This window comes from Pyrus communis, chromosome 11 (genome assembly GCF_963583255.1).
Source record: "Pyrus communis chromosome 11, drPyrComm1.1, whole genome shotgun sequence".
NCBI lineage: Eukaryota > Viridiplantae > Streptophyta > Magnoliopsida > Rosales > Rosaceae > Pyrus > Pyrus communis.
This window is the reverse complement of record NC_084813.1, coordinates 7,355,558-7,373,798: the sequence shown is the minus strand read 5'-3', so window position 1 is coordinate 7,373,798 and position 18,241 is coordinate 7,355,558. Positions and strand designations below refer to the sequence as shown.

Sequence of the window (18,241 nt, the reverse complement as noted above, 5' to 3'; positions counted from 1 at the left end):
ACTCCCAATCTCTTAATCTAGACATAGTTTAAAGTACTAGTATCGGCCGTAATAAAAAATGCAATATGCCCCAACTTATGGCAATTATGGCACCTAGGCTTATCCTTGAACCAACATTCACCAAAATGCAGCTTATCAATGTATACGAGGATTATTGGCTCCTTCAGAGGTACCTGCAACTTTTCCAGCTTGATTTGCAAGTCTATTATCCCCTTTCTTCCACTTTAACTTCCATTTCTTCTGTGGTTTGAACCATTGATTCCCATTGTACTTATTTTGTTTTGGAGCAATATTAAGACTAACAAATGCCTTCGCAGTGTGAATCTCATCATGCCTATCAATTCTTTGTTCATACCCTCTTCAATAGCAACAACATCTTGAACATCAATAGTCTTTAGATCCTTAGTATTTTCAATCACAAAAGCAATACTATCATACGATCTAGGTAAGCTTATCAGCAACTTTTCGACAACTCTCTAATTGCTAATATCTTCACCATAACTCCTCATTTGACTAAGCAAATCAAATAGCCTAACTAGATATGCAGAGAAGGCTTCATTTTCACCCATTCTAGTATATTCAAAATCACAGCGTAAGCCTTGGAGTTTCACATCTCTTACTTGTTTATCTCCCACAAATTCTTGCTTCAGGACATTCCAAGTTCCATGTGCAGTCTTATGGATGGTGATTATCGGAAAGATCTGATCGGAAACCACCCCTTGGACGATTCCAAGTGCCTTTGCATCTTTGACTATGTTCTCCCTCACTAGCTTGCTTTCAACTTTGTGGTATGTCCTAGGAGGGAATACTACCCTTCTCTTTCCTCTAACAGAATAAAAACAATCTTAGCCATTCATGTCATCTATTCTATGAGATAGTTACATGTGTCACTCAACACCACTTACTCTAACTTCATCTAGAGCATCCATTTGGAATGTAATCCAAGGGCTTTGATTAAAACAAGTAAATTGAATAAACTTATTTCAGCTAAAGTCATTTAAATACTAACAACTTCCGCGCCATCCGCACCTTCTCTTATGCACCTCACACCGTCACCGTTCACCACTGTGCTCCGCCATAACTCTCTCTCTCTCTCTCTCTCCCCGTCGTTAGGGTATCAATAATTTCGTTTCCCAAATTTGCTTAATTTTACTTAATTTCTGATATTTTGTTAGCTTTGTGTGTTCCACTACTAGGTTTCTTTGAGCATTGGGTTAGTGGTTCGCATCGCATATCAGGTAATTTCAATATTTCTCCTTTTCATCCTTCGGGTTCTATTTTCCTACGCTGTGTTAATTTGTCATTGGAAATGTAAATTCTTTGTTTTTACCTACCAATTGAGAATTTGAGATGCTTGAGTTTGGTACCTTTTTCTTCAATTTTTTAAGCTTTCTTCGCTTCTGCTATTCGATGGCACTATACATATCTATATGTTTTACTTGTAAGTTGTTTATTTCGGACTATATTTGTGTTTGTTGCTTGCCACATGCTTGTTCAATTTTTTGCATCTTTCTTTTGTTGTGCGTATAAGGTTTAGTTGCACTAGTAAAAACCTTTGAAGTCAATGTCTTGGATCCAAAGTAGGTGCTAACTTGTTCCCCCTTAGGGTAGGGGCAAAAATCCCTTAGGGTTTTGATAGATATGTATGTGATGTGGCTAGCGCACTTTACGTGATGTAGTACTAGGACATAAAACCTACACCCAACATGTTCCATTGTCAAAATATTTCTGTAATGGACTTCTGTGCCTACATACATTAATGTGCAATGATTTATACTTTGAGACAATTGTTGTATACGTAACCTTACTTTTTGACTTACGATTTCTGTCTGGTACTATACAATATTACGTAGTATTATTATGTTTGAGAAACCACATACTTGTTTTACAACGAGGAGTTATACGTTTTTGAAAAAGTTTTACAAAATATTATTTTCGGGCCCACTTACCTTTGTTTTTCGTCCCTCCAGGATTTTAGACACAGAGCTCATGTCGTTGATGATGATTATTGGCAAAAGTTGATATGTAGGAGGTTTCTCCTTAAGATATAAATACTACCTACTTTTATTGCGCTATTATTTGTGCTCTGACATCACTCTTGTGATAAGAATTTTAAAGTACTCTAAATTAGTTACTTTAGTGGCAAAGCTCATGTTGTTCAACCAACTCACATGCGTACTCTAAATTAGTTACTTTAGGTTTAAATTAGTTCGCAATTTCCACAACACCATCACTTTATGGCTTTGTCACCTTATAGGTGTCAACCAGCACAGCTCGATTCAAGTGTCCACATGGATATTTCGAGTCGGAGTGTTTCAAATTAATAATATTAAGAATGTATCCCTGTTTTGTGTTTGCAAATTCTACCAAATGTTTATTGTGTTGTGGCCAATTTATCTGACGAGGAGAGAGAGGGGGCACATCAAGAGAGTGGAGAAAATATGAGTTGTTATGAGGGTGTGTTATTCTTCTTAAGCAGTGCCTTTATTTATAGTAGTAAAGAGGAGAAGAATCCTTGTTCTCCAAAAAAATATATTCCTAGTACAAAAAAAATAACTATTAACCAAATAATTTTTGGTTGATTTGATGAATGTACCCATGGTTATATATATGTATACAATATGTTTCTTGTTTTTATATGTACATTCTTTTTTATGACAAAACATGACTTTTTCTATTATTTAGAATTTTTATGTATTTTAATATAAATAAACAAATGTCTCTATTTTTTAGAATTTGTAAGTATTTTAATATTTTCCATCCCACAAATCAAGGGTTGTATTTAAAATAAGGAAAACTAATGAAAATGACTTGAAAACTTTGAGCTTTAACGATAAGGACAAAATAAATGATAAAGTGAATAGTACCAGGATTAACTTTTTAGTGTTAAAATGTGATTTTTCGTTAAAGTGAACAGTACAGCGAGCTTTTCGTTAAAACTCCCTTTAAAATATCATAAATATAGACAACTACAAATTTCAAGTTTAAGTTCAAAAATAAAATAACTGACATAGAAATACGTTATACATTAATATTGAAAGGCAGGGAAAAGTGGCTTCAAAGCTTACATTGTTGGAGTACCCTGAAATTTCATTGCAAGTGATCGTAAGAGACAAAGAAGAAAGAGGTATAATTAGTGAGAAGAAAAACGATGATGTTAAGATGATTGATATCTCGAAGGCAGTCTCAAGAAAGTGTGAGATACTATATCTAGTTTAAGAAAGAGTAAGTGCACGCCAACTTGTGTTCAGTTTCAAAAATAGTGTCATGTGTTTAGTTTTAAAAATAGTGTAGCACCGGTGTTCAATTTTAGAAATAGTGTAGTACTCGTGTTTAGTTTTAGAAATAATTAGTATTCAATTTTCAGAAATAGTGTTCGATTTTAGAAATAATGTACCATTAAGTTTCAGAAATACTGTGTGGGATGGACGTTGGGGGTCCAACGCGATAGTTTTTATTACTATTTTCAATTTTGTTTTTTATTATATTAAACTTTTGTCATTTTCGTTAAAATATAAGTTATTTTCATTAAGGGTAATGCTAGAGAAACCACTAAATTTTGTAAAGTAAGTGACATGTAAGTTGATGATTGAATTATTATTCAAGTTTTGATTAACGTGCTTATTTATTATTGATAATATATTATTTAGTTTACAAATTTAATCTGCAAAGTTAATCAATCTTACATTACCCTCCCATTAAAATGAAGCACTTCCTATTAAATAAATTATAAAACAATTTTTAGTTAAAATAAACTTAGTTAAAGTCTTTTTCATTAAAGTTCCATTCTTTTAATTGCAAGTACAAAAATCGATACACATGAATGGGATAGGTCATTAATTCATCAATTCAACCTTTGAAAAAGAAAAAAGAAAATATAGCCGGACGAACGACAATAAAATACAGGAAACGACATTAAAGTTCGTTTTATCTGAAAATTGCAAGTGTGCAAAACGAAGGTTGCTATACTTATCTTCACCATACCCGCCTCTCTCCCTCCCTCTCTCTCCTCCCTCTCTCTCTCTCTCTCTGTGGTTTCTCTATCAGTGTGTCTCCCACGTCGTACAGCACAGATAAACGGGTGAGTAAAGTCTCTATCTTTTTCAAGTATTTCCCTTCAAATTTCAATTTTTGCATAATTCTCTGCCCTAGAATTCATCACCAAAGACACCATGTTCAATTCCGATATCTGGGTTTTTGTATAAGTTGCTCGTCGGTTTTATGGTTGCGAAGGGTTTATCTGAATTCAATACGTGTTGGTTTTTCAAGGAATGTCCTAGAATGTTAATTTTCCCTAGGAAAACTTGTTACCATTCAATTCATACACTTTGAAGATGATTTATCTGGTTACTGCATAAATCTCTGTTGCCTGCTAGCTTAGAATTTCAGTTCGCGATGTTGATTTTATCGCATGTGTTTGAAGAAATACACCGCAAATTGTGTAGCATTGCTTTCGGTGATGACTGTTGAGCCCGAAAGTTTACAGCTAGTGAAATTCCTTTATTTATTTAAATTCAGGGATTAGACGAAACCGGAAAGCTTTTACCTTTTAATTGTTGTTTGGGGTTGTCGTGTCATGTAAAATCGAATTAGGGGATTAGATAAGGGTCGTCCATTTGCTAGTTCTGTTGGGTGCTTTTTCGGTTTTTATTAAAGCACTGATAAATAACTAAAACTCAGTGCTTTGTCTTCCCATATATTTAAACAACAAATTACTTGTTTTCTGCAACCTCAAATTCTTGAGGCCTGTTCACCTAAGAGTTGTTGGTCTAGCGGTCAGGTCCTTGGTTTGCTCCCAAGTGGTATGGGCTTCGACTCTTTCCCACAGTACCCACCAAGCAAATGCTAGGGTTTCTCGCTCTCCAAATGCTGTGGGGTGAGGCAGGGGGCCTAGTGATTAGTTGGGTCAAAGACTTGAATAAACTAGTTTAAAAAATAAATTAAAATAAAAAAATGCTTGAGGCCCTTTCGTTTACAGATTGGATTTAGTCTTTTTTTTTTTTTTTTGGCCAGAGATGTAATGGAAATGTGTGGGAGTAATTATGGATGAAGAAGGGTGGTGGGAGGAATGAAGGAAAATATATGAAATGGAAACTTGAAAAAGTAAACTACTTTGTTCAAAAACTACAACAAACAAAACTGTTAGCAAATGGGCCTTTCATTACCCAAAAAGAAAACATTGCTATAGCATTTAGTTTTATTTACATGTTGTGTTTTCAGCACTAGAACGGAGATTGAGCCATGGCATCCCAGATGGTTAGAGAATGGGCTGGAATAAATAACTTTGCACCCGCCACTCAGACTAAGTTGCTTGAATTGCTTGGAAAACTCAAGCAAGAGGTTTCATTTCTTTGCTATGTTAATTAGTACTCAAATTCATTTATCCTTTTTCTATTTGTTTAATTACATTTTAACTTGCTTACTCTTGTGTGCTGCATGTGTAGAATGTGAACAGTTTGACTGTTCTTGTAATGGGGAAAGGCGGTGTTGGAAAATCATCCACTGTCAATTCACTCCTTGGTGAAAGGGCTGTTCCCATCAGTCCTTTTCAGGTTTTTATGTGTTGCTTTTGTTTTAGTCTGGATTCACTGGGCTCTTTGCCTTGCCTTTGTAAATACTCTTCGAATTTTTGTTTGTTGTTTCTGTCTAGGCTGAAGGAATTAGACCCTTGATGTTTTCACGTTCGAGGGCAGGGTTTACATTAAACATCATTGACACCCCTGGGCTCATAGAAGGAGGATATGTTAATGACATGGCTCTTAATAATATTAAAAGGTTAGCTCTTGCTTTACATTTTTTTTTTAAATCTTTTCAGTCTCTTGTGGAAACGAGCTGCGGGCTCTTGTTTAAGAATTTTTACGATAATTCAAACTGACTTAATTCTGTTGGTGGTATTCTTGAGCAGCTTCCTTCTGAATAAGACCATTGATGTTCTACTCTATGTGGATCGATTGGATGCTTATAGGGTGGACAACTTGGATAAGGAGGTTGTCAAAGCCATAACAGATAGTTTTGGTAAAGGAATATGGAATAGGGCTTTGGTTGTTCTGACACATGCTCAGCTCTCACCACCAGATGGTTATGCTTATGATGACTTTGTCTCCAAAAGATCTGAGGCTCTTCTGAAAATTGTCCGTCTTGGTGCTGGATTGAAAAAACAGGATGCACAGGTGAGCAATCTCTCCCTCGCAAGTTTAGGCTGTGTTTTAAGCTCCATGTCTTCCTCCTTTTTCTTGGATGTAATTGGCATTATGGTTATTTCGTTGAAGACATTAGGCAGGATCTTGTATTGTCCTGTTAGACTATTAATTCGAAAGTACATGAACTCTGTGAAGGGTAGTTTTTGCTTTGCCTTTGGTACTTGTGTTTGTTGGGGGGTGGGGGGGAACATAAAACTTTCACTTAAATAGTGCAAGAAGTTTCTAGGATACTTTCTTGCTATGCCATCATTAACTGAAAAAGAATCAAGCATTCGTGCTGGATTTTTTGACAAGGTTATGGCACTTATGACAGATTGGAAAGAATATGATTTATAAAACAATGGTTCTTTTTGCTTCTGTCCCATGCCTTTAAGACCTGGAAATTAGATGAATATGATAGATTTTGCATCTCACCATGTTGTATGATATGCATGACTATTTCATAAGAAGGTTCTAGCTCACCCCAAAATCTTCAAAATAATTGTTCTGAATTATGTATATGGTCATGTTTGAAATAGGGTTTTACGTTGGAGCTTGATGATTAGACTAGAGGGTAGTTTGATGGGATTAAAAAAGGGATAAAAAATATTGTAATTAGTTTCTTGTGAATTATGTATATGTTCATTTGTCCTTTGTCAACAAATTGTCAGCAAAGATGTAGTCTTGCTTGCCTTCACTGGGTTCCGTGAGTTTCTGGTGCGTTTGACAAATTTGATCCATGACTTAAGTATCCATCCTTTGTTTTATACTTCTGAAGTGATATGATTTTGTTTTTTATGGTCTGTGCCAACTATACTTCAAATTGAAGTTTAGGGGACGGGAGATACATATGTAAACTTGAGTATTCTATCAGATAGATGAGTTGTCTGTGAGTTGCTGCATAGCTCTTGCAATGAAGTGGAGGCATGATCAGACTCTAATGCCTAACTATTGAGTTTCTTGGATTAATGTGTCTCAATTTATACCAAACCTTCCAATGATGTTGGACTTGCAGATGAATACATAGTAGCAATGAGATTTCCGTTATCATGCTAGGAATCTAGGACAATTTATTCTTTTTTTCACGTGATGTTCAGAAGGGAATTGAAGTCTAAGCAGTGGTAAAACAGGAAGACTTATGAAGTATAAGGTCATAACGCTAGTTGTTTTATTTGGGTGTCATACTTTTTCTATGTGGTAATGCTTTTATATACGATTTTTTCAATCTTGTGTTTCTCTTTTCCTTTACATTTAAAATAGAAGAATAAGTTTTCAAGTTTGTTCTTTCCTTTTGAATTACTTTTTCTGGAAGGCCTTGTATGCTTGCAAAGTCTTTCATTTTTCTGAAAGTTTTCCTTTCTTCTCTTTAGGCTTCGAATATTCCTGTTGTTTTAGTTGAGAACAGTGGGAGATGTAACAAGAATGAAAGTGACGAAAAGGTTAGTTATTTTCCTCACGTCATGTTTACAGTCGTTCCCCTGAAATACAGTTACGCATCATTCCATCTTTGTTTGGCTGTCGTTTGGTAACAGGTTCTTCCAAATGGAACGGCTTGGATATCTCATTTGGTCCAGACAATGACAGAAGTTATCTTGAATGGAAGCAAGTCTATTCACGTTGACAAGAAGTTGATCGAGGGACCTAACCCCAATGACAAGGGGAAGTTGTTGATCCCTCTGTTTTTAGCGATCCAGGTGAGCTTCCATTTTAATACCTTGAGTGCTTTTCTTTTCTCTCTATTGATGCAGGGACTAATATCCATTTTCATTTTTCTCCTTTCCTGTGAACAGTATTTCTGTGCCATTAAGCCGATAGAACGAGCAATCAAGAGTGATATTGCAAAAGAGAGTAGACCGTCATGGGAGATGCGGGATTCCAGTGCGGCCAGTCGCAAGTTCTGATTTGGTTTTGGTTTGCCCATCTCCTCTTGGAAGTTCTACTGGCTTCTTGTGCTTCCCAACTTTTGATCATCCGTGTTTGCGTTTTTCTATTTTTCCGGTAGCAGTTAAAGTAGTCATTGTGAGATTATGCGGTATTTATATGCCGAGGCTTTTGGATCTTGTCCTTGAGGAAACAGATTTTGTACCGTAACCGGGACACCCTTTAATATTATTTGTAATGCCCTTTCCATTCAGCGTTGCCCGTGTTAAAATAAAAAATACCACCTTTTCCTTTCGCGGTCAAACATAACTCATGTTTACTTGAAAGTATGGTTCTGACCGTCGAATTGAATGAATATACAGCCGCCCGGTAATTAATAGATTTGCAGTGCAGGTTTATGTTGATCGATTTTGTGGGTCTACCCTGCAGACTAGATGAAACAATCAATATTTTTTTGGACTTCCTGCACTCCGGACGAAATCCATTTTGTTGGACATCCTGCCCTTGTCCAACAAAATCAATTGTTTCATCACGTATCCCGCAGAGGGCAACGGGGATAAAAGACATGGGTGCTGTATTAACTCATCCTACACTAGTCCCTAGTTTAAGAAATAAAGCGGGAAGGACCGCAACCATGCAAGATGACAATTTTTCGGAGTACTGATAACAGTTTCCTGTAACAATTTCATATAACAAAGAAAAAATCGTATAATTTTTGTTTGATCCCAAAGAATAAGGCAACAATAAGCATTAGGTTGAAATAGATATAGTATGAGAAAATGTCTTACATCTGTTCGTCTCCCCTAAAGCTGACGGATTATCACAAGACGATTTTACCTACGACTAGAGATTTAATATCCCACCCAAAACTAAATCAAAATTGCTGCGGTCCACAATGCGCATCAGGGCAAAAAGATGCACCAACGAGGATGGATATAATCGAACCGATAGGGTCAGTTCTGTATGGATGAAACAACTTACCACAAAAGAAACTATCTCCTGCTTGCAGCCTTGCCCTTGCTTAGACTCGCAAGTTCTTCGATGAGCTTCTTCTCATCAGTGCTCAATCTCTTTGGGATTTCAACCTGCACGCGGACGAGCTGATCACCTCTCATGTTGCTTTTGTTTAAGAGGGGAACACCTTTCTTTGCCATCACAAGGGTTGTGTTCGGTTGGGTACCAGCTGGAATCTTCAAATCAACCATCCCATCCACCGATGGAACCTTAATCGTAGTCCCCAATATTGCATCTATATAGGATACCTTGCAGGTGTACAGTATGTTGGTATCATCACGTTTGAGGACAGGGTCTGATATGACATCTATAATAACAAATAGGTCACCAGGAGACCCGCCCCGCCTTCCAGCATTACCTTCATTTCGGACTCTTAAACGGCTCCCAGAGTCCACACCAGCAGGAACCTTCAAACTGATCCGCTTTGTCCTCCTCACCCGACCATCCCCAGAGCAAGTGTTACAAGGGGTTGATGTTTCCCCAGTCCCACCGCATGATGAGCATGTCATAACCTGTTGGAATACACCTAATGGAGTCCTTGCTGATTGAACCACCTGACCTTGCCCACCACATGTGCTGCATGTGGATGCCTTGGTGCCTGGTTTAGCACCAGAACCATTGCAAGTCCCGCAGCTCTCCAATCGGCTAATTTCAATCTCCTTTTCAACCCCAAAAACTGCTTCCTTGAAGTTCAACACAAGATTATAATATTCATCCTGGCCATCAACCGCTCGACTCCTAGAACCTCTGCCCCCCATTCCGCCCATCCCACCCATACCACCCATCCCACCCATACCGCCCATGCCCTCAAATAGGGACTCGAACAGATCAAATGGGTTGCTGAAATCCTGCAACATCACAGTTCATCGTCCCATTGTAAGAAAGTAGACATGCAAATGAAGAAATAATTTTGTGCCCAATCATGAGTTTGAAAGGTACTTACCCCCGTACCCATACCAGCACCTTTAATTCCAGCCTCTCCATACTTGTCATATAGTGATCGTTTTTCATCATCAGACAAGACCTGCGAAGATTAAATAATTAATATAACTAATATAATTAAGGCCACCAATTATATGTTATAAAACCATGCTTTTACCTCATATGCATTACTGATTTCCTTGAATTTTGTTTCTGCCCCGGGTTCTCTGTTACAAAAAAAATACAGTTCCCCCAAAATGAAAACAGACAACATTTACCATATAGATTGTTAAACTAAATTGAATAGAAAATTTCGACTTGCATAACAGATATGATTACATAGGTTAGATATCAAACTTCTTACATCCAGACATGATTACATGTCTCGACATAGAGATGAGCTGGGCCAACACATCAACTTTCAAAAATCCAGACACAATCATATCACCATAATTTCTGACAGAATGTTCGCAAAAAGATTCAAATGTATTGCCTGATTAGATTATTTGTCCTGAATCCTGATTCCTGATGGAAATTTTTAAATGTGGACATTTTGCTTAGACGGAATAGCTTCCACCATTTTAGAAAAAATAAAAATTTATAGCTATGCATCCAGAGCTAAAATAGAAATGTACAACTCAGCCCAACCTCAATGCTTCAATCAAGTTTTGTGTACTTAAATTTAAGGTTCCTCTTACCGAACCCCTTTTCAGGAATAAATAAAATAAAATCATACAGAACAACCCAAGAAAACTGACTAAACTAAACTAGACTCTCCCGGTCATTTAGCATGGGTGGTGAGATGAGGAACCAGAGGAATTTTGGTCAGATTCTGGTCCACCAATTCCAAAACAGCCACACAGCCCCAAAAAAGTAGACAGCAAGTGATTTCTAGCAAGCTGCCCCTTTTCACATCCAACTTGTTTTCCACCTTACAAATATTCATCCGAACTTTAATTTGCTCTACCGAACCCGTAATGCATTTTCTTTGACAAGCCTAAGACTTAAATCGCAAGTTGCGACATCCCAAAAACATACAGCATCCTTAGCCATGAACATCTCTAGCAGCTCTAGCTTTACCACATCAGCACAGATCCCGAACTCTAAAGATGAGACAAACTAGTATTACCTACAGAATGCGCCTCTCATCATTTCTAGCCCATCATCATTACAAACCTTTGAATTGACTTCAATAGGGAGGAAAAAAAATATAACTCTACTATAGACAAAGGATATGAATACAGCCAAGGTCTTGGGAGAAAATTCTTCTGCATATAAAGAATAAAGTAACCATGAACCTTCAAGCATACCATCCTCAAATCCTATGGGCTGACTAATAAGTGTACATACTATCTGGCACTATAATACAAATGACCAAACTCTAATGGAAACTGAGCACATAGACTAGAGATATGTTTTAACATTCAATTACACCATAATGTAACTGAGATAACCCCTCTTTTTATAGGACCAAATACAGAGAATAACGGATATAAAGTAACATTAACGGAGAAGAGGAAAAACAAATGGTAAACACTACTAGTCAAAATTGAGCTGGCAAAACTGGCTCACTTGTTAACATCTGGATGATAACTTCTTGCAAGCTTCCGATAAGCTGAAAAGTGAGAAGCATACAGAAAAATTAGAAGACGATAATCCAGAGGAAGAAAAAAATGTACAAAAGAAAAACCAAAAAAAGCACAAACCATGATTTGTTCAATGCTTGAAGCCACTCACAATAATTTATTCAATCTTTCAAGCACACAAATTCACACTAGATGCTTTATGTATCCAAGAGTGATAAAAGCTTAATTTTTGTTTGTTCTGACTTGCACAAAACCAAAGCATTTCACATAGTAGGTTTGGTTACTTTCTAATGTACATTCATTACAGCAATCCATTCATAAAGGTAATATGCAAGAATATATCATTGTAAAACCTCGTGTAAAAATTCATATAGGGTGGACATTGGAGAAAGTACATATTAGAATTTTAAAAAGAGAGTGACATATCATAAAAAATCAAGCTGAGATTGTCAACTAAAGGTGCACAACCAAGTTACATTAGGTACAAAATTCCTATGAATGAGAATACTCATTCTCCCACTGCCTCAAATAGCTGCATATTCCTTATTTCTTCATCCCCCAAAGGAAAAAATCATGACTAAAATAGGTTGAAGAAAGTAATCACGTGCAAGACTACTGAACATCGCTAAGAATACATTCACAAAGTTAGGCAATCAAGAAGCAATGACACTTTTTTTGAGTCAAAGAAGAATGATACTGAGATCATCACAATACAGAACAGTCCTCATACAGCCGAGGTGTTCATATTATATTTCTCCACTCTTCAAATCCAGGATTTGGGGCCAAGGCATCGTACCATTCAGTTCTCTATCCATACTAAAGACAAAGAGTATTACTTATCAAATAGTTAAGACTGCACATATGCAATATATTCCTTTGCGTACTTTTGCCATACATATATGTGGGGGAAAATAAGCTAAACATGCCAGGCTAAGGGAGAAGTAAGAACTGAATATCATAATATGCAAGCAGTTAGCTCTGTAAAAAGACATAGAGATTAGGTTTTTTAATCTCATATCCACAAAAATGATAAGAAAAGAACATAAAAGAAACAGAAACAATACACAGACAATAGTTTACAAGGAAAAAAGAAAAAATATAATAGAAGAGTAGATACCGCTTTTAATTTCTGATTTACTCGCATTTCTTGACACCCCAAGAACAGAATAAAAGTCCTGGATGTAAGAATATGTGAAACAGTTAATGTGTATTCATTCATTAAGCTTCTTAATTCATGGAAGAAAAGGTACAACCAACGTTTGTTATACTCACAGTATCTGCTCTAACTATAAATCGTGCTCCCCTGCTACGATGTGAAGTTTGAGACGGGCCTGCACAGAATAGAGCATTCAAGGAATCCCGAGAGAACAAGCTTGAACTCGGTGCCCCCAAATATCCTATTTTGCTTGAAACACTGCATTCAAGATGATACTTCAACTAATACTATAAAAACAATCTAAGAGATGCTGGTAGCTTGTTAAGCAGATGCGTTAATTTAGAAGTAGAAACTAAACCAAAACAAAATGAAAGGAACAGATATAGCATATATAGAAATAAATGTCAAAATCGATAGGAATATAATCAGAACTTTATAAGTGGAGTACATTGTGTTCTAAGGCTCTTAAATAAAAATAAATAAATAAAAGAACTTACCAACATTGGGATGTGAGGACCTTGTTTATGGCACAGGGCCTTAGCATAGTCTGAGGACGAAAGCCCCATTGAGTAACCCCACAATGAATAATTGCCATTCAGTGAACTTTCTGCGAGCACTGAGCAGAAACAAACACACTATATCAGGAATTTTTTAATGTTCCAACAAAACATACTTGGGGATAACTCGTATTGAAGAAATAGTTCTGTAAATGACTATTCAGAGAGGTGTGATAAACAATAACAGAGAAACCGACCACAACACGAATGGAGAGAGAAGGACTAGTCAACCTAGCAGAGGTCCTGACGTACAGAGCTTCTCCTCTTGCAACATTCTTCCCCTCTTATCTCATCTTTTAGTTAATTACAAATATTAATGTCTCATTAGTTATTATTATACACCTTCTTTGTGAATCTCTACACTTTCTCGCAAACACGTATACCACAAAGCTCCGTATCATCATTGGGGTTAACTAACTTACGGAAATGAACCCAAATGAGCCCCTTTTCTCTTAAGATGTTTTTGTTTTCATACAAAAGGCATTGACTCCAAAGGTTTTTACTAGTGCAACTAAACCTTATACGCACAACAAAAGAAAGATGCAAAAAATTGAACAAGCATGTGGCAAGCAACGGACGCTCATATAGTCCGAAACAAACAACTTACAAGTAAAACATATAGATATGTACAGTGCCATCGAATAGCAGAAGCGAAGAAAAGCTTAAAAATTGAAGAAAAAGGCACCAAACTCAAGTATCTCAAATTCTCAATTGGTAGGTAAAAACAAAGAATTTACGTTTCCAGTGACAAATTAACACAGCGCAGGCAAATCGAACCCGAAGGACGAAAAGGAGAAATATTGAAATTACCTGATATGCGATGCGAACCGCTAACCCAGTGCTCAAAGAGCGCCTAGCAATGGAACACACAAAGCTCACGAAATATCAGAAATCAAGTAAAATAAAGCAAATTTGGGAAACGAAATAGTTGAAACCCTAACGACGGTGAGAGCAGAGAGAGAATTATGGCGGAGCACAGTGGTGAACGGCGGCGGTGTGGGGCGCACAAGAGAAGCAAAGAGAGGGTGTGGATGGCGCGGAAGTGAGGGCTCCAAAGTGAGCGAAGTGTCGAACTCGGAAGGGATGAGATTGCGTGGCTTCAACAGCCGAACTGAACTCAACAAGTACCAAACGCTGCGTCGTAGTGCCAAACAAATCAAAACGACGCCTCTAGATTCACTTCACTTTGGGTCCCAAGTCCAAATAAATCAAAACGACGTCTCTAGATTATTCCAAATCATACAATGCTTTATCTTGGGTTCTCTTCGACAAAGGTTTTTTACCAAAGGACATACCACGAAGTTTAGTTTGGAGAGGTGTGCATTTTGAAGTTTTGTGTTCGTTCTCTTTTGTTTATATGCTGCCATTATTCTCTGAATGCAAGTTTCATTTAAATCTTTAGGTTTTCATCTTTGTTCCTAATTTTTACGCTGAGTTTTAGATGACTTTTTAACTATCCGTTGTACCATCCTTATACTACCTTTATGGTGATTCAATAAAAAAGTTTAGCTCATACAAAATATAAACTCATATACTCGAGATCCATCACAAATCAGAGGTACTAATTTTAAATTTGGGACTTCAATACCATTTAACTCTATCAACTATCGTTTAATCTACAAAAGGTTTGTAGCCCAAGTGGTTTAGGGGTGTTTTTGTGACTTGAGCTGTACTTATAAGTTCACGAAACAGTTGCTAGGGCAATTGTGCACTTCACGGAAAGAAAGAAAAAAAGTCCTTCATGGAGTTAGGAAGGAAAGAGAAAAAGTGCACATATGACTCAGATAATCAGATTCTAGTGATAGAGATGAAAGTGCATACATGTGCTCCAGTTTTTCAGGTAATGGCTATTAAGTGAAGAGTTTGGCCAAGACAACACGATGAAGAGTTTGGTCAAGACAATCTTAGTAAAGAATAACAAGTTGTCAAATCAGAGTTTCAAGACTCGATGGATTTAAATGCGTTAAAATCTTCAGATTGTCAGAAATGACTGAGATGATGCCTTTCTCAGTTATGAAGTCGTTAGCCCTTACGAATTATTTTCTCACAAAATTGAGTTCGTTTTCAGTCCCTCTTTTACAAAATCAATTACAAGTTTAGCGAGTTTAATTATTTGTACTTTATTTGCTCATTATATGTGCAACTTGTGATTAACTTTAGTCTTTTGTTGTTGTTGCAACCCTCCTTTTTGGAAGGTTGGAATTGTATTCTAAATATAGTGTCTAGATCGTTACACCTTTCGTGCAGGACGAAACTTACTCGATAAAGAATTTCACTACCTTAGGACCATTATAGTTACGGTCGCCATTCACGGGGGCTTCAGTTGCCAGCTCCCTTGTCTTCAAGTCACCAACTTCCTTGACCTTCCGGCACTGAGCAAGTGTCAGCTCCCATACATGGTCTTGCGACTTTGCAGAGATCTGTATATTTTGTAAATAATTGTCGGGGCATGGTCAATGTTTAAATATTGTATTGTATCTTAAATGGAACCTTTTCTATGAAGATATTTTTTTTTTATCAAACAATAGATTTGTTAGATTATGTGTTAAATTAGGGAGCCAACACTAAGAGAAAGGGGGTGGGTTAAGCCTTATAATGGGCTAGCAATAATGTAGTTCAAATTCGCCTTAACGAGAATCGAACCTAAGACCTCTCACTTACAAATAAAGAAGAATATCGTTAAACCTCTCACTTCAAATTCGCCTATAAGAGATACTTAAGTGACAACTGTTTGTGATGTGTTCATATAACAATTCTTTCTTTAATAGATGGGGTTTGAGATTCGAATTTAAGAACTTTTTGTTTTTATATAGGTAAGTCGTTAGACTAATAGGTAAATTCGGTTGCATCTAACCATTCTTTTCTTTTTTGTTTTTGATCAATACATCTAACCATTAAAATAATGTATTTTGCTCACGAATCTGAAATTTTTTCTAATGTTGAAGTACATTACATCTAAAGTGTTTTTTTTCACGACATGTTTAAGCGGTTAGAGCATCTCCAACTGTTTTTTTATTTTATTAATAGTTTTACATTTTGTTAGTTTAGTACGTGAATAGTGCCCAAAAACTGTTTTAGCTACTCAATTTAACCTATTATCTCCAACAACAATTAAATTTTAACAAATTTTGACTATATTTTATTATTATTATTATTATTTTTACAAACAATAACATTAACAGGGTAAATTTTTAATTGTTAGGGGAGAGAAAGATCGGTGGGGATCAAACCTGCACTTTAATATTTATACAACCCATCTTTCTAAGTTTGGCTCTTTAAACAAGCATTCTAAAGTTTAAAAGTTCTCTTGGAGATGCTCAATCATAACGTAGATAATGACATGACATAATCGATGTTTAAACACATAACATCTATTGATTGATTATCATCCGGATATATAGAATAGAATAATACACCAAAGTATATTAATAGCTTATTTGGGAGTAATTTAAAAATGACTGAAAGTACTTTTAGAGAAAATGTTTTTAAGTTCCAAAAACACTTGAAGTGTTTTATGTAAGAAACACCAGTTATGTCCTTCTTCCAAAAAGCATTTTAAACGTTTTTTTTCATGATTTAGTTACATTTTTACTAATGATTGGTTTCAAAAATAATTTCATAAAAAAAAAAACGATTTCAACCATTTTCAAAATACTTTCAAACAAGCTCTAAAATTTTCTTAAAACACGTAGTTCCCGTTTTGTACTCTAGTCATTGTTTGAGCCACAGCCCATAATAATTTGGGCTCTGCTAAGCTGTAAGGCATAGCCTTAAAGCCCATTGGATATGATATCTCCATAATATCTAAACCAGTTCAAACCCCGGGTCCCCTTTTCGGCCTTTATCTTCAAAAAGTGCACTTAAAGTCATCAACACCACCTTCCACGTCCTCCCACGTGTCCGATCTTATCCACTCCTCTTACCAAACCCATCCCCTACTATCACATTCCACCTGTTCCCTTCCTAACACGCATTTCCAATTGCACGCTTCTTCCCATCGTACCCTTATCTATTTTACGCAAAGACCAAAATATACAAACACTGGAAGTTAAGCTCCACATGCAATGAAGCTGAACGCCGCAGCAGCAGATAAATCCCATCGTCTCTCTCAAATGTTCAAAACCATAAAAATCCATACGCCTCCATCTTCACTCCCACCGTTTCCTGATTTCCACCATCTCTTAAATCTTCTGCTTTTCTTCCTGCATTGCGATCCCGCACCGAAAATGGCAACTCCTCTCACGTCCTTCAGACCCGTTTCGATCCGACCCAACGCCTCCGCCTCCCAACGGTCCGACCCGAACCGCCGCAAGCCCGCTTCCGCCAACTGGTGGACCCCGCTCTTCGGCTGGTCTTCCGACCCTGCGGAGTACATCAACGCCGATCCGGCACAGAACCCCAGCAACAACGATCCGGGTTCTGACCGGACCCGAGCCGGATCCAGATTCGCGCTGGGGTGCTTCACGGAGGAGAAGGCGAAGCAACTGCGGAAAAAGACCCTGGAGACTTCCGCGTTCCACGATATCATGTACCACTCGGCGATCGCGTCTCGGCTCGCCTCCGATTTATCGGACAAGTAGCGAGAAGACAAGAAGTTTATGTCGCCGGAGCGCCTGCGATTTTTTAGCCGGCCGTTGCTGTTCTTCTTTGTCATTGCTTTTGGGAATGTAGCCATTTGGCATATCCAATTTGTCGGAATGAAATTAGAATTTTATCGATATTTTTGTGTTTTGTGGTTGGATCTTTTTTTTTTTTTTTCCCAAAAAATATTAGATGCTTCATAAAACATCATACGAGAATACAATTAAATGGCCAAAGAAAGACAAACCAAATCAAAATATCATGGGAAATAGCGTGTGTCAATTGATATTGCGAATGTAAAATTAAAAATAATTGTTTTTATGTTTTTTAATTGTTTTGTTGGCTCTATTTTTAATTAACTAAAAG

The 18,241-nt window shown here is 36.9% G+C and overlaps 3 protein-coding genes across 5 annotated transcripts; 2 read left to right on the top strand and 1 right to left on the bottom strand.

Moving 5' to 3' along the window:
* Positions 1-3,935: 3,935 nt before the first annotated feature.
* Positions 3,936-8,313, top strand: LOC137749463 (translocase of chloroplast 34-like). Of its 3 annotated transcripts, none has more exons than XM_068489558.1 (8): positions 3,936-4,081; positions 5,221-5,340; positions 5,445-5,552; positions 5,651-5,775; positions 5,906-6,170; positions 7,550-7,618; positions 7,712-7,873; positions 7,970-8,313. In XM_068489558.1, exons 2-8 carry the CDS (start codon positions 5,242-5,244, stop codon positions 8,078-8,080), a joined length of 939 nt encoding a protein of 312 aa, XP_068345659.1. In that variant the 5' UTR covers positions 3,936-4,081; positions 5,221-5,241; the 3' UTR covers positions 8,081-8,313. The 3 variants fall into 3 exon arrangements, with proteins under 3 accessions (XP_068345659.1, XP_068345661.1, XP_068345660.1); XM_068489560.1 differs by having other exon boundaries at positions 4,054-4,081; positions 5,227-5,340; XM_068489559.1 differs by lacking the exon at positions 3,936-4,081 and adding an exon at positions 5,037-5,103.
* A 480-nt stretch (positions 8,314-8,793) lies between these two features.
* On the bottom strand, positions 8,794-14,399 carry LOC137749462 (chaperone protein dnaJ A6, chloroplastic-like). Its single transcript, XM_068489557.1, has 8 exons — positions 14,105-14,399; positions 13,235-13,353; positions 12,854-12,995; positions 12,699-12,756; positions 11,568-11,610; positions 10,174-10,222; positions 10,018-10,098; positions 8,794-9,922 (listed from the first exon to the last, which is right to left on the bottom strand). Exons 2-8 carry the CDS (start codon positions 13,330-13,332, stop codon positions 9,053-9,055), a joined length of 1,341 nt encoding a protein of 446 aa, XP_068345658.1. The 5' UTR covers positions 13,333-13,353; positions 14,105-14,399; the 3' UTR covers positions 8,794-9,052.
* Positions 14,400-17,430: 3,031 nt separating this feature from the next.
* On the top strand, positions 17,431-18,014 carry LOC137709350 (uncharacterized). The gene has a single exon (XM_068448436.1). The coding sequence runs from the start codon at positions 17,521-17,523 to the stop codon at positions 17,872-17,874; it is 354 nt and encodes a 117-aa protein (XP_068304537.1). The 5' UTR covers positions 17,431-17,520; the 3' UTR covers positions 17,875-18,014.
* Positions 18,015-18,241: the final 227 nt, after the last annotated feature.

Excerpts from the sequence above, each read along its gene's own strand:
- LOC137749462 (XM_068489557.1), bottom strand. The coding sequence starts at position 13,332 with ATGGCAATTATTCATTGTGGGGTTACTCAATGGGGCTTTCGTCCTCAG. Across the intron at positions 10,099-10,173 it reads AAATCAGTAATGCATATGAG|GTCTTGTCTGATGATGAAAA; the intron begins GTAAAAGCATGG and ends TAATCTTCGCAG. Across the intron at positions 9,923-10,017 it reads GTGCTGGTATGGGTACGGGG|GATTTCAGCAACCCATTTGA; the intron begins GTAAGTACCTTT and ends GTGATGTTGCAG.
- LOC137709350 (XM_068448436.1), top strand. The coding sequence starts at position 17,521 with ATGGCAACTCCTCTCACGTCCTTCAGACCCGTTTCGATCCGACCCAAC.
- LOC137749463 (XM_068489558.1), top strand. The coding sequence starts at position 5,242 with ATGGCATCCCAGATGGTTAGAGAATGGGCTGGAATAAATAACTTTGCA. Across the intron at positions 5,553-5,650 it reads TTCCCATCAGTCCTTTTCAG|GCTGAAGGAATTAGACCCTT; the intron begins GTTTTTATGTGT and ends GTTTCTGTCTAG. Across the intron at positions 7,619-7,711 it reads AGAATGAAAGTGACGAAAAG|GTTCTTCCAAATGGAACGGC; the intron begins GTTAGTTATTTT and ends GTTTGGTAACAG.